At 40.3% G+C, this 13,847-nt stretch overlaps 1 protein-coding gene across 1 annotated transcript in view; it reads left to right on the forward strand.

Moving 5' to 3' along the window:
- rapgef2a (Rap guanine nucleotide exchange factor 2a) overlaps positions 1-13,847 on the forward strand; it is a 149,972-nt gene that overhangs the window by 104,979 nt on the left and 31,146 nt on the right. The window contains exons 16-19 of the mRNA XM_060916582.1: positions 2,334-2,442; positions 5,748-5,991; positions 6,185-6,345; positions 11,056-11,296. Of these exons, the coding sequence (XP_060772565.1) occupies positions 2,334-2,442; positions 5,748-5,991; positions 6,185-6,345; positions 11,056-11,296 (755 nt within the window). The remainder of the gene's footprint in view (positions 1-2,333; positions 2,443-5,747; positions 5,992-6,184; positions 6,346-11,055; positions 11,297-13,847) is intronic.

The following is a 13,847-nucleotide window of genomic DNA, read 5'->3' on the forward strand; positions in this document are numbered from 1 at the left end:
CCTTCGATTGCTCGCGTTCTGATCTATAGTCAGGCGGTATTTGTTTATATTTGGAGGCTACTTTGCAAAATGTGCCAAGTCTTGTTTTTGGTACTAATCTACGAGTTCAGATATAATTTCATAAATCTGGACTTGTAATGTTTTGTAGGCTGCTGTTTCATAGCTAATTATGCAGGGGAACTTTGCGCATAAAAAGAGCCCTGAAACCACATCGAGGAAAAGTATTACATCATTAATATGCAATTATTCTATCCATAATAGGTGTTTGTGGCACACAACCGTTTTACTCAGGTCAAAAGCACCTCAACTACTGAGTGGGATCAGTTTGAACCTCAGAGGTGGTGCTGCTCAGTCTATTCAACTGACATGACTTTTTGCTTTTAGGAGTTTGTTACTCCTCTAATAATATCAACTAGTTCAATTTATATAGCGCCTTTCACAAACCCAAGGACGCTTTACACAGGAGTTACCCCCCCAAAAAAAAAAGCCACACTAAGAAGAGTAGTTTTCAAGTTAGCTTTGAAGGAAGAGAGTGTGGAACAGCCACGACGCGATTGTGGTAACGAGTTCCAAAGTTTAGGAGCAGCAACCCTGAATGATCTGCCACCCATAGATGCCAGTTTAAAACGTGGGATGGACAGAAGATCTGAGGGAGCGGGAGGGACAGTACAAATGAATTAGCTCTCAGAGATGGGAAGGGGCGAAACCATGAAGAGCTTCATAAGTTAAAAGCCAGATTTTCTCTTTAATCTGAGAGATAACTGGCAACCAGTACAGTTGCTGTAAAACGAGTGATGTGAGCAGTGCGCTTGGTGAGTGTGAGGACTCTAGCTGCTGAGTTTTGGATGTACTGCAGGCGGTTGAGCAATGTGGCAGGGACACCATAAAAGAGAGAGCTGCAATAGTCAAGACGAGAAAAAATAAACGCATTGACCAGCATTTTGGCATCAGTTTCCAAGAGAAAAGGGCGGGGACGTGCAATATCGCGGAGGTGAAAGAAAGCATTCTTGGTAATGAGTTTAAAATGGGGTTCAAACGGAAGGGTGGAGTCAAAGAGAACTCCAAGGTTGTTTTATAACTTGGGAAGGACTAATAGACTCAACATCAAGAGTGAAACTGGAGAAGTTCAGAACCTGTCTTTTGGTACCTACTAGCAGAACCTCCGTCTTGCTAGCATTAAGTTGAAGGCAGTTCTTATGCAGCCATTGGTTAAGGTCAGTGATGCAAGTCCTTAGCAGCTGGACAGAGGCTATGGAAGGGGTGATAGTGATGTAGATTTGAATGTCATCAGCATAACAATGAAAGTTAAGGCCATGGTTACGAATAATCTGGCCTATAGGAGAAATATAAGAAGGGGACCAAGGACAGAACACTGAGGCACACCTTGAGTAGCAGTGGATGATTTATGGATACCAGTGGAGATGAACTGTCGCCTGTTTGCTAGATATGACTGAAACCAGGCTAAAGCTAAGCCAGTAATACCAAAAGAAGACAGGCTGGAAATGAGTCTCTCATGATGTACAGTGTCAGGCAGCTGTGAGGTCCAAGAGAACAAGGACATTGAGATGACCAGCATCATTTGAGAGCAGGAGGTCATTAAGAATGCTTAAGAGAGCAGATTTAGTGCTATACAGATTGCGAAAGCCTGACTGAAAGGGTTCATAGAGATCATTACGAGCAAGGAAAGTATGAAGCTGAGAGGCTACAACTCTCTTAGATTCTTTATCTGAAAGTGTTTGTTTTTCCAAGATTGATGGAATGATTGATGTTTAACAAGGTGACTGATTTTCTGTTGGGGTCCCATAACTCTGTTGCAAAAAGATTTCAGCAAGTTCGTCACTTCTGCATGTGTCGATCTTTGTTTGCATGCTTGTCTCGGACGTCAGGCATAATTAAGGCTACATCCACACGACAACGGCTACTGAACCGAGAACCGATGAAATCGGCTACCCACACGCATTTACAATTCGCAAGCGATTTAATCGGCCCGACAAAATCGTAAGCGACTCGGGAAGGTGTGCGGTGGGCTTTAGGGATATGTGTTTTTTTTTGTTTGTTTTTACATGTGATATTTAGCATTTTCCTTTTTTTTTTTTTTTTGGTGAAAAATGATGATTGCTGGCATTACAAGTAAAAATTTGTTTGGGATGTAAATAAAGGGTTAATACTGAGAAACCAGACTTGGCAAATTTTGCGAAGTAGGTTACATATGCTCCCTGACTATAAGCGGGTGGGCGGGGGGGGGAGATACGCAAGTGAGCAGTAGCTCACAGTTGATCTTGTTTATTGTACTTATTTCGCTAAAACTTGAACTTTCTGACTAAATTATTTAGGTATTGGAGGTGAATGGACAGACGTTTGAGAACGTCCATCTGTCCAAAGCCACCGACATCCTCAAGAATAATGTCCAACTGTCCATGAGTGTCAAAACCAACCTTCTGGGTGAGTTTATTCTCTCTCTTTTATATAAATAAATTATACACGCACAAGAGTAAGACAAAAGGTTCTAAGACAAAATATATATATTTTTTTCCATTTATGAAAATTATTCCGCACTACCTCATCTTAACAGCTGCTAGTTTGTTTATACTGCTTATTTCATGTTTACCTGCTATACCTCAAGTGCCCTTGACTGTTTTGTTTATTTGAACCTGTGTGAGTGTTTAGTCTGTCTAGTTCATATCTAGTGTTTATACTGTTTATATTGTCTGAGTGTTTAGTCTGTGTAGTTCTTATCTAGTGTTTACACTGTTTATGTTGTCTGAGTGTTTAGTCTGTGTAGTTCATATCTAGTGTTTATACTGTTTATATTGTCTGAGTGTTTAGTCTGTGTAGTTCTTATCTAGTGTTTACACTGTTTATTGTCTGAGTGTTTAGTCTGTGTAGTTCTTATCTAGTGTTTATACTGTTTATATTGTCTGAGTGTTTAGTCTGTGTAGTTCTTATCTAGTGTTTACACTGTTTATATTGTCTGAGTGTTTAGTCTGTGTAGTTCTTATCTAGTGTTTACACTGTTTATATTGTCTGAGTGTTTAGTCTGTGTAGTTCTTATCTAGTGTTTACACTGTTTATATTGTCTGAGTGTTTAGTCTTTGTAGTTCCTATCTAGTGTTTATACTGTGTATATTGTCTGAGTGTTTAGTCTGTGTAGTTCTTATCTAGTGTTTATACTGTTTATATTGTGAGTGTTTAGTCTGTGTAGTTCTTATCTAGTGTTTACACTGTTTATATTGTCTGAGTGTTTAGTCTGTGTAGTTCTTATCTAGTGTTTATACTGTTTATATTGTGAGTGTTTAGTCTGTGTAGTTCTTATCTAGTGTTTATACTGTTTAGTCTGTGTAGTTCTTATCTAGTGTTTATACTGTTTATATTGTGAGTGTTTAGTCTGTGTAGTTCTTATCTAGTGTTTACACTGTTTATATTGTCTGAGTGTTTAGTCTGTGTAGTTCTTATCTAGTGTTTACACTGTTTATATTGTCAGTGTTTAGTCTGTGTAGTTCATATCTAGTGTTTATATTGTCAGTGTTTAGTCTGTGTAGTTCTTATCTAGTGTTTATACTGTTTATATTGTGAGTGTTTAGTCTGTGTAGTTCTTATCTAGTGTTTATACTGTTTATATTGTCTGAGTGTTTAGTCTGTGTAGTTCTTATCTAGTGTTTACACTGTTTATTGTCTGAGTGTTTAGTCTGTGTAGTTCTTATCTAGTGTTTATACTGTTTATATTGTCTGAGTGTTTAGTCTGTGTAGTTCTTATCTAGTGTTTACACTGTTTATATTGTCTGAGTGTTTAGTCTGTGTAGTTCTTATCTAGTGTTTACACTGTTTATATTGTCTGAGTGTTTAGTCTGTGTAGTTCTTATCTAGTGTTTATACTGTTTATATTGTCTGAGTGTTTAGTCTGTGTAGTTCTTATCTAGTGTTTACACTGTTTATATTGTCTGAGTGTTTAGTCTGTGTAGTTCCTATCTAGTGTTTATACTGTGTATATTGTCTGAGTGTTTAGTCTGTGTAGTTCTTATCTAGTGTTTATACTGTTTAGTCTGTGTAGTTCTTATCTAGTGTTTATACTGTTTATATTGTGAGTGTTTAGTCTGTGTAGTTCTTATCTAGTGTTTACACTGTTTATATTGTCTGAGTGTTTAGTCTGTGTAGTTCTTATCTAGTGTTTATACTGTTTATATTGTGAGTGTTTAGTCTGTGTAGTTCTTATCTAGTGTTTATACTGTTTAGTCTGTAGTTCTTATCTAGTGTTTATACTGTTTATATTGTGAGTGTTTAGTCTGTGTAGTTCTTATCTAGTGTTTACACTGTTTATATTGTCTGAGTGTTTAGTCTGTGTAGTTCTTATCTAGTGTTTACACTGTTTATATTGTCAGTGTTTAGTCTGTGTAGTTCATATCTAGTGTTTATACTGTTTATATTGTCTGAGTGTTTAGTCTGTGTAGTTCATATCTAGTGTTTATATTGTCAGTGTTTAGTCTGTGTAGTTCTTATCTAGTGTTTATACTGTTTATATTGTGAGTGTTTAGTCTGTGTAGTTCTTATCTAGTGTTTATACTGTTTATATTGTCTGAGTGTTTAGTCTGTGTAGTTCTTATCTAGTGTTTACAGTTTATATTGTCTGAGTGTTTAGTCTGTGTAGTTCTTATCTAGTGTTTACACTGTTTATATTGTCTGAGTGTTTAGTCTGTGTAGTTCTTATCTAGTGTTTATACTGTTTATATTGAGTGTTTAGTCTGTGTAGTTCTTATCTAGTGTTTACACTGTTTATATTGTCTGAGTGTTTAGTCTGTGTAGTTCTTATCTAGTGTTTACACTGTTTATATTGTCTGAGTGTTTAGTCTGTGTAGTTCTTATCTAGTGTTTACACTGTTTATATTGTCTGAGTGTTTAGTCTGTGTAGTTCTTATCTAGTGTTTATACTGTTTATATTGAGTGTTTAGTCTGTGTAGTTCTTATCTAGTGTTTATACTGTTTATATTGTCTGAGTGTTTAGTCTGTGTAGTTCTTATCTAGTGTTTACACTGTTTATATTGTCTGAGTGTTTAGTCTGTGTAGTTCTTATCTAGTGTTTATACTGTTTATATTGAGTGTTTAGTCTGTGTAGTTCTTATCTAGTGTTTATACTGTTTATATTGTCTGAGTGTTTAGTCTGTGTAGTTCTTATCTAGTGTTTACACTGTTTATATTGTCTGAGTGTTTAGTCTGTGTAGTTCCTATCTAGTGTTTATACTGTTTATATTGTCTGAGTGTTTAGTCTGTGTAGTTCTTATCTAGTGTTTACACTGTTTATATTGTCTGAGTGTTTAGTCTGTGTAGTTCTTATCTAGTGTTTATACTGTTTAGTCTGTGTAGTTCCTATCTAGTGTTTATACTGTTTGTTTTTTCAATTATTCTATTTTTTTTATTTGTATTTATTGCATTTCCTGTTTGCACTGTGGGTCAGAGAGGACTGATATTTCATCTGTGCTGTATGTCGAGCATGTAGAGCATATTTGACAAAGTTGACTTGAGTTGAAAATAACAAAGCTATTTCTCCACACATCCTCCATTTAAGTCGAAACGCTTCTGCAAGCGATGTTGCCATCAGAGAATTCCTTTTAAAATTATAACATCTTAGAGCTTTTTGACTTGCTCTCTTGTGTGTATATTATAAATTATATTTTATATAATACACACACAGGCATTTAGTGTTCTTCGTGCAGCCTAATTCCAGGAATTTTTTTTTCCTCTCTCGTCTTTCTCAGTCTTTAAGGAGCTAGTGGCACGAATAGCAGAGGAACGGAAAAACGGGGTTCCTCACCTTCCTAAGATCGGAGACGGAAAGAAAAGCTCCCGCTACTCCGTCCCTGATCTTGGGATGGACACTGGGGTCATGTATCAGGAGAAGGTCAGCAAGAAGGCGAAAGCGCACACTATGGGCGGCCGCAACAAACTGTTGAAGATTCTGGACAAAACGCGCATCAGCATTCTACCTCAGAAACCATACAGGTACGTATCCGCGCGTCGCGGAGAACACGCGGTCAGTCGAGTCGAGTCTGTGAACCGCAATAAATTTACGATCTCACCAAGTCAGTCATAAAACCATTCGAACTCTGTTTACTGTTAGTAAATGAAGCTCTTGAGTAACCGCTGTTGTAATTCGTAGTTGCGCCTTGCATGATGAGAGTTTGTGTTTCGACAGTGACCTCGGATTGGGGCAGACACAAGACGACAGCATCGTGGGCATGAAGCAGACCAAGCATGCTCCGCCCACCACGGCAATCACCGGAAGCTTGTCGTCGAGCAACCCGGACTTGGCGCAAGGCCAACAGCGCATCATCGACTACAGCATGCAACCACCTGGTAAACGACAACCCCTTTGTAACGCGCGCTGCGCTAAAGATGAGGCAGAAGGCAGCGAGTGCGGTTTCCCTTTTCTTTCCAGTGCTAACTATATGGTGTAGGTTGGAAGTGGCTTGCTGAATATGTCTGTGTCACATTCTAACTTTTCCACAACCCTCTTCTCGCTCACAGCACCTGGATTCACTCGTGAGTACTCAGCACTGCCGGGGGTTCCTCTAGAGATACCGGCAGCCGTCTGACGTTTCTCGCCGCCTTTTTAGAGACCTCTCTTAGATTTGTTTTCCTTTCCATTCGACTCGACTCTCGTAGTTGTAGTTCCTTGAATAGGAGGGTTTAATCGTACTTTTTTTTTTCTTTTCATGCTGATCTTTCTAGTTACCTTTCTACATTTGACGGATCTGCATCTTTTGATCCTCTCCCCATGTCCAGATCTCTTTAGATACTTGCATTTCCTTATCAAACTCCTCTCCAGATTTGCCTGTCCCCACACATTTCTAACAATTCTGCAAGAATACGAATGGCTCCAATCATCTTTTTTGGGTGGTCGTAGCTGATTTCATTCGATGCCTGTTTCTCCAGCTGCCTTTAATCCTGTATCTTGATTTGTTTGGTCTCCAGTAATTTGGGTTTTAAATCAGACCTTTTGTTTTGTGGATTATAGCTAAGTTTGTTCCAGTGGACAATGTGCATGTGATTTTTAGTGTAATGCGGTCCTAAAACTCCTAAGCTTTCATTTTGTTCCACTCCATGGTTTCAGGCTGGCTGAAGTATTTAGTGACTACAGTAAAAAAAAAAAAAATTTTTTTAAATAATGAGCTGAAGGCTATTGTTCATCTTTTATGCACGTCGTCAAATTATAATAAGTACAGTAGTGTAGGGAATAACCAATAAAATCTAATCACACAGGAGCTTTGTAGTAAAATGTAGGTAATGAGTTTAGTGTTGATTTTATGTAAATAGAAATCAAAAGCAGAAATATTTTTTTCGCGGTCCGGTTTCCGTCAAATCCTGCGCTCTGAGTGGCTGGCGAGCGGGTCCGTATCATACGATATGGACCCCGGTTACGGGCCTGTGGCGACTCACTCATTCACAATAACAAACAACATGGTAGCTTTTTTTTTTGTGAACATTTATCTTTTTTAACAAGATTTTCAAAAATCTGATAAAACTTTGCCAGCATTTCTCAGGAGAATAGCATTAATTTTACAGCATGGATAGCGATAACGACAGTGTTCACAGCGAAAGCGAGTTTTATTACCCTGAGGAAGAAGAAATAAAAGAAAACATTTCAGGAGAAAGCTAAAAACCTCTAAAGGCCAATTTATGCTGACAACGGTGTCGCAGATAGTGTCTGTGTAGCCCCCCCACCTTCGCAGACGCTCTGCGCGCACCTCCCAAAAATTGTGACCACCGCAGAAGCCTCGCAGATGAGGGCTCTGATTGGTCCACTCTACATCCGCTGTACACGCACTTCCGCTTCCCTACTTTCCCGGTTTGGTTTGTTTTCACGACCGCCATTTTTAAAAACACGAGCGAAGATGGAGCAGCACGAAGAGCGGTTGATTGAGGAAGTACGTACATCTATACGACTCCAGTTCTAGTCATTATAAAAAAAAAGTTCTAGTCATTATAAGTAACCGGAGGATGAACACTCCACTAACCACACCCACCAACTACTCCTAGCGACTTCGCGCCCCCTTGCGTTGTGGCGGTGAATAACATCGCGCACGCCTATTACTCCCCGCTCAATGATAAATTACAACTGTCTGCGAAAAGCTATCTGCGAAAGCCTTGTCGCAAGAGCATGCAGAGGCCTTAACTGTTGCTAATGCCGAGCAAAAACATGGCTGAATCCTGAATGACTCAATTTTGTATAAATAGGGGACTACATAGGCGGCAAAATGTAGGGTTTTTTTTTTTCTTCCCCTGCTATGGAAGTGCACTTGTATACCGAGGAGGAAGCAATTTGCATTACAGCCGTGAATGAGGATTCAAAATAGCATTAATTTTACAGCATGGATAGCGATAAGTGTTCACAGCGAAAGCGAGTTTTACTACCCTGAGGAAGACAAAATAAAAGAGAACATTTCAGGAGAAAGCTAAAAACCTCTAACTGTTGCTAATGCCGAGCAAAAACATGGCTGAATCCTGAATGATTCAATTTTGTATAAATAGGGGACTACGTAGGCAGCAAAATGTAGGGTTTTTTTTTTCCTTCCCCTGCTATGGAAGTGCACTTGTATACCGAGGAGGAAGCAATTTGCATGACAGCCGTGAATGAGGATTCAAAATGGCATTAATTTTACAGCATGGATAGCGATGACGACAGTGTTCACAGCGAAAGCGAGTTTTACTACCCTGAGGAAGAAGAAATAAAAGAAAACATTTCAGGAGAAAGCTAAAAACCTCTAACTGTTGCTAACAGTTTGATCTCATTCGTTAATGAGGCCCATTTTGGACCATGTTATCCTAATACATAATATTGCGTTCGGTAAAAACTTTAAACCAGTACAATCTCCTTCAAAGTTTCACCAAATGGCTTTAATTATGCAATATAAAGGTCATAATACTGTATAACTTTGGTCGAGCAAAAACGCCGAGCAAAAACATGGCTGAATCCTGAATGACTCCTATTTGTATAAATAGGGGACGACATAGGCGGCAAAATGTAGTTTTTTTCCTGCCATGGAAGTGCACTTGTATACCGAGGAGGAAGCCATTTGCATTACAGCCGTGAATGAGGATTCAAAATGGCGGCTCGGCTCGGTTTTCCCTTTCGGGCGCTCTCGTTTTCTGTTAGAATTTGGTAAAGAAAAAAATAAATATATTATTTACCAGCTTAAGGTCGGTCCGTATGGTGAAATACCGTGACCTCGGCCTTGAATGCTGACCTCGGTCACGGTATTTCATGATACGGACCTCGTATCAGTCGGCGTATTGGACGCTCGCTGGCCGTGCTGTGAGAACTGTGTATGCAGACAATCATCCAAGTTTCCAAACCTGTCATTGCGTAACTCTTGGATGTTTTCTATCGTTCAAACCATCATTAAAAAGCTTAACTCTGCTTTACAAATTAATGTATCTCGTTAAGATCTGTTCAGTACTTTGGGAGTAACGGCAGGGTGAAGTCGGTACAACAGAGTCCACTCTCCGCTCGTGGGATGTCAGGAAACTGCCGGTGCTTTTTGAGTCACGGGAAAGCGCTCAGACTCGCTCTTTCTCTCTCCTGATCAGTTTCTCACTGGATTATTCACGAATATCAATCATATATTTTATAGGGATGTTCTCTCGCTCTCACTGTTTCTGATGAAGGATTCAGCAAAATTTTCCGTCAGCCAATATTGAGGTTATGATTCACGGAAGACTTTGAAGTGAGTTTTCATAGCTTTACCTACTTATTTTTTCAAATCAAGCTGACTCATGTGAATAAATAACCATTTTAGAATATAACTGGAGTTGTGTTGATGAACATATTGAGATCTTAGTGGTGGGAATGAGATTTAAAACCAAAAAAAATCCAGAAGTCAGAAACGCGAGTGTCCGTTTCAATTCAGTTAACTGGAATTGTTTATTGGATGTGGATCACACTAGTGTTTTTTTTTTTTTTTTTTTTTTTTTTTAGTTTTGCCTTGTATGGAATCAATTTTGTGCCAAAATGTTCATACAATACTTTTGAAATATCAAACAAAAATGACAAATCAAAATACAAAAAAAAGTCAATTTTTTTAGACTGGCAAACAAATTTTGTGTAATCGTGGAAAATATCAATCTATTACTCTTCAGAAACCTTTTATTTTTGTTCCGCGTCTGTTTTGTTTGGCGTAATTTATTTTGGTTGCGATTCCAGCTTTCTCGTTTGCGCTCCCTGACTTTTTGCTTGCAGTTTTGGCACAAACTTCATGTGTGGGCGGGCTGTCCAGGAATGCATTCCCATTGGTTAACTTGCGTTTGACTGACAGCTCCGCTCAGCCATTCCCTACTCGGATTCTGGCGGACTGTTTGACGAGTGACCGATCCATTGACGGTAAACAAGGATCGAGTGGGCTTCAGTGGCGACTATGATATTGAATTAATTCAACAAAGTGTAAGTACGGGACAGATGTGTTGTATGTGTTGCAGTAGTGCACATTATGCAGGTGTTTCATGGCAGGTCAAATGTTAGACTTGGCTCCACTACCCAATATAATAGCTGTCTTGCTAACGTTAAACACACCTGCATAATGTGCACTACTGCAACACATACAACACATCTGTCCCGTACTTACACTTTGCTGAATTAATTCAATATCATAGTCGCCACTGAAGTCCACTCCATCCTTGTTTACCGTCAATGGATCGGTCACTCGTCAAACAGTCCGTCAGAATCCGAGTAGGGAATGGCCGCAACAGCCTCTGGGGGAATCGCTGAGCGTAGCTGTCAGTCAAACGCAAGTTACCCAGTGGGAATGCATTCCTGGACAGCCCGCCCACACGTGAAGTTTGTGCCAAAACTGCAAGCAAAAAGTCAGGGAGCGCAAACGAGAGAGCTGCCTGTGTAGAAATATCTTTCCTGAGATCTTGGACAGCTGCGAGTATAATGATGCCAAACTGAAACAACTAAAGAACAAAGTGAAAGCTTATTCGTTGCATGATGGCTGAACCAGGCCTGCTTGTTTCAGTAGTCCTGTTAAGTTCTGCTTGTTTTTCCCATTCACCCTCGCCCTGTTTCAGAATTACAAGATCAGGTGCTCCGAGTGTTCAAGGCGGATCAACAAAGTCGCTACCTGCTGATCAACAGGGACACCACGGCAAGAGAGGCGGCCAATCTGGCGATCCGAGAGTTTGGCCTGACCGCCGGCCCTGAAGCTTACTCGCTGTGCGAGGTGTCCGTCACACCAGAGGGCGTCATCAAGCAGAGGAGACTTCCAGATCAGCTCAATAAACTGGCTGACAGGATTCAGCTTTGTGCGAGGTGCGCTTTAGTAACTTAATCCCACTGAAGGAGGAATTCACCTTGCTATGGGGCCATTATTAAAAAATGTTCTGTTTCCGGTCCACCGGCCGGGTGAGTGCCGTTTGTGCGGATGAAATTTTTTTTTTTTTAACGCCGGTTTTTCGACGTTTTTTTCGGGTTCGTAAATCTAAAATCGAACTTGACATTTCCGCATTCCCAGGGCTTTCCACTAGCCAGCCATGACAAATAAGTAGCCAGCCGGGGGGAGTAAACACAAAATAAACTCCTGTGCACGCAGTTCCCAGGATTAAATGTATTTTCCACAGACCATTTATTTATTCACTTTACTCAAATACAAAGTAAAATGGCAGTAAATCTTCTCTCTTTTCTTGCGTATTGCATCATGAGGCGCTCCTGGCTTGTAAATCTCTTATTTTCGGTGCATGACACATTCACGCAGCTGAGCATGCTATGAATTAACAACGACAACGGTCTGCAGTGGGGCTACACAATTACACACTCAGCCAACATTTCTCCATTTGTGTATGAAAATCCACTCCAACCACTCGGTTTGGTTTCATTTACAACCAACGGTGTCTTTTGATGCCAGTGTTAATGACTCTCACGACCACCGTGTTATTCGTTCCATAACTTTTAATGAACTGCCCTCTCACACCCCCAGGTGGACAACATCCTCCCCCAGTACATCTTCAGAATAAAAGCCCGTGGGCTGCTAAAGGAAATGCATTTAACAGTTAACAAACTCATTGTCTTCTTAAAAAAAATGATTAATAATCTTCACCGTTCTCAGGTGCCCTGAAAAAGAAACAGAAGAACAGAACAGAACATTTTTTAAGCTCAAAAGGATATCTTTAAGTGTCCCATTTATTGAAGCTCCCATTGTCCATCATGTAGTGCTTTCAGCAGCTGGTAAGCTGATGCACCCTTCTTGGTCAGACAGTCCGCAAGTTGTTCCTTTGTGTTGCTCCATAGCACACGCTCAATCCTCTGCATTTGGACGAGTTCTTTAATGCTGCTCATTTCCAGCCGGAGTCTTTTCTCAGAAATGGACTTGGTAGACTTCAGTGCATCAACAAGAGAATGATTGTCGGTTACACAGATGATGGGTGGTGAGTGTTCAGCGCCACCTGTTGTCAGTTCCGAGAATAACATTGCTAGAAATACTGCATTATCAATCCCATCAGACATGGCTAAAGTTTCTGCAGCGAGGGTACTTCGCACAACCCTTTTAACTCTCTTTGACTGCCAGGCCAGTGGTGAAAACTTTCCATTTTCGCCCATCAAAACGATCAGATGTCCACCTTGACTGCCTCCATCAGAAAGATTTCCAAATGAGGCATCACTGAACATTACGAGTTTGAGTGCATGGTCACTTCCCAAAGGTTGAAAGTTAAGCAAAACCTTCTTTGATTTTAGCTTGCAAACTATTCTGTTTGCCTCGTGGACTGTTAGCACTGTTGCATTCTTAAGTTTAGAAGCCAGGTCACTGGCATCAAACAGGACATCTGGCCTGCTCTGTCTTGCTACCCAGAGAATTTGACCTATCTTTGAACGGAGTTGATCTTTCTCCTCTTCACAAAGATCAGAGTCCTGTTGCACAGCCCGTGAAGGCAACATATGTATAGGTTCCATGTGCTGAATGTAATTCTCCTGGTGGACTTGCACGGTTTCATTTACAGTTACAAAATCCATTCCCACATAGCAGAAACTGTCATGCTCCTCACGGCCAACTTGGAAGACAGACCTGAGGTGAGGTATCACTGTTTTAGAGAAACTCTCTGTGCCTCCCCACATGAAGTCATCTACATGGCAAGCAAGTATCCCTGTCACATTACAGTCCTGATCAGTCCAGTAGAAAACAGCAGGATCGACCTTGGATATTTTGCCACCAGCTTCCTGCACTATTTCCTTCACTTTGTTGTACCAGTACAGTGAGGCATCTGCCAGACCATAGACACACCTTTTGAGTTTCCATAACGTTCCTTTGCAATCTGCCTCAGTGGGAGGCCTGATGTAAATGTCACGTGATAGTTCCATTCCCTGTAGGAAAGCAGCTTTTATGTCCATGGAATGGAGTGTCCATTGCTTTTGGCAGATGACAGCTAAAAGTAATCGAAGAGATTCTGTGGCACAAGTTGGTGAATCTTTCTGTAATTCTGACGCTCTAAACTCTTCAAACCCTCTTGCCACTAGCCGAGCTTTTGGTACTACACCATTAGCTGTATCCTTTAAGGTACATACCCATCGCGTACTAATGTTCTTCTGTCCTTCATCTTGCACACTTTCAAAGACATTGTTATCTCTCCAGTTCTTTAACTCATCTTGCTTTGCATGGTCAAATGACACATCTTTTGTAATCAACACATCTTCGTTGTTGGTTGAGGTATCAACAATATGCTCTACCTGCAGGTTTTCCAATTGTGATACATCGACTGAATCGATCTTGCCCTTAACACTGATTGGTTCAATTAATCGTATGTTGTACCAAGTTTTGTATTTGCCTTTGGCCTTACCTGCCCGCCCAAGAACCTCAGCTTTGTGTATGGCC

The sequence above is a fragment of the Neoarius graeffei genome, chromosome 3 (assembly GCF_027579695.1).
Source record: "Neoarius graeffei isolate fNeoGra1 chromosome 3, fNeoGra1.pri, whole genome shotgun sequence".
Taxonomy (NCBI): Eukaryota; Metazoa; Chordata; class Actinopteri; order Siluriformes; family Ariidae; genus Neoarius; species Neoarius graeffei.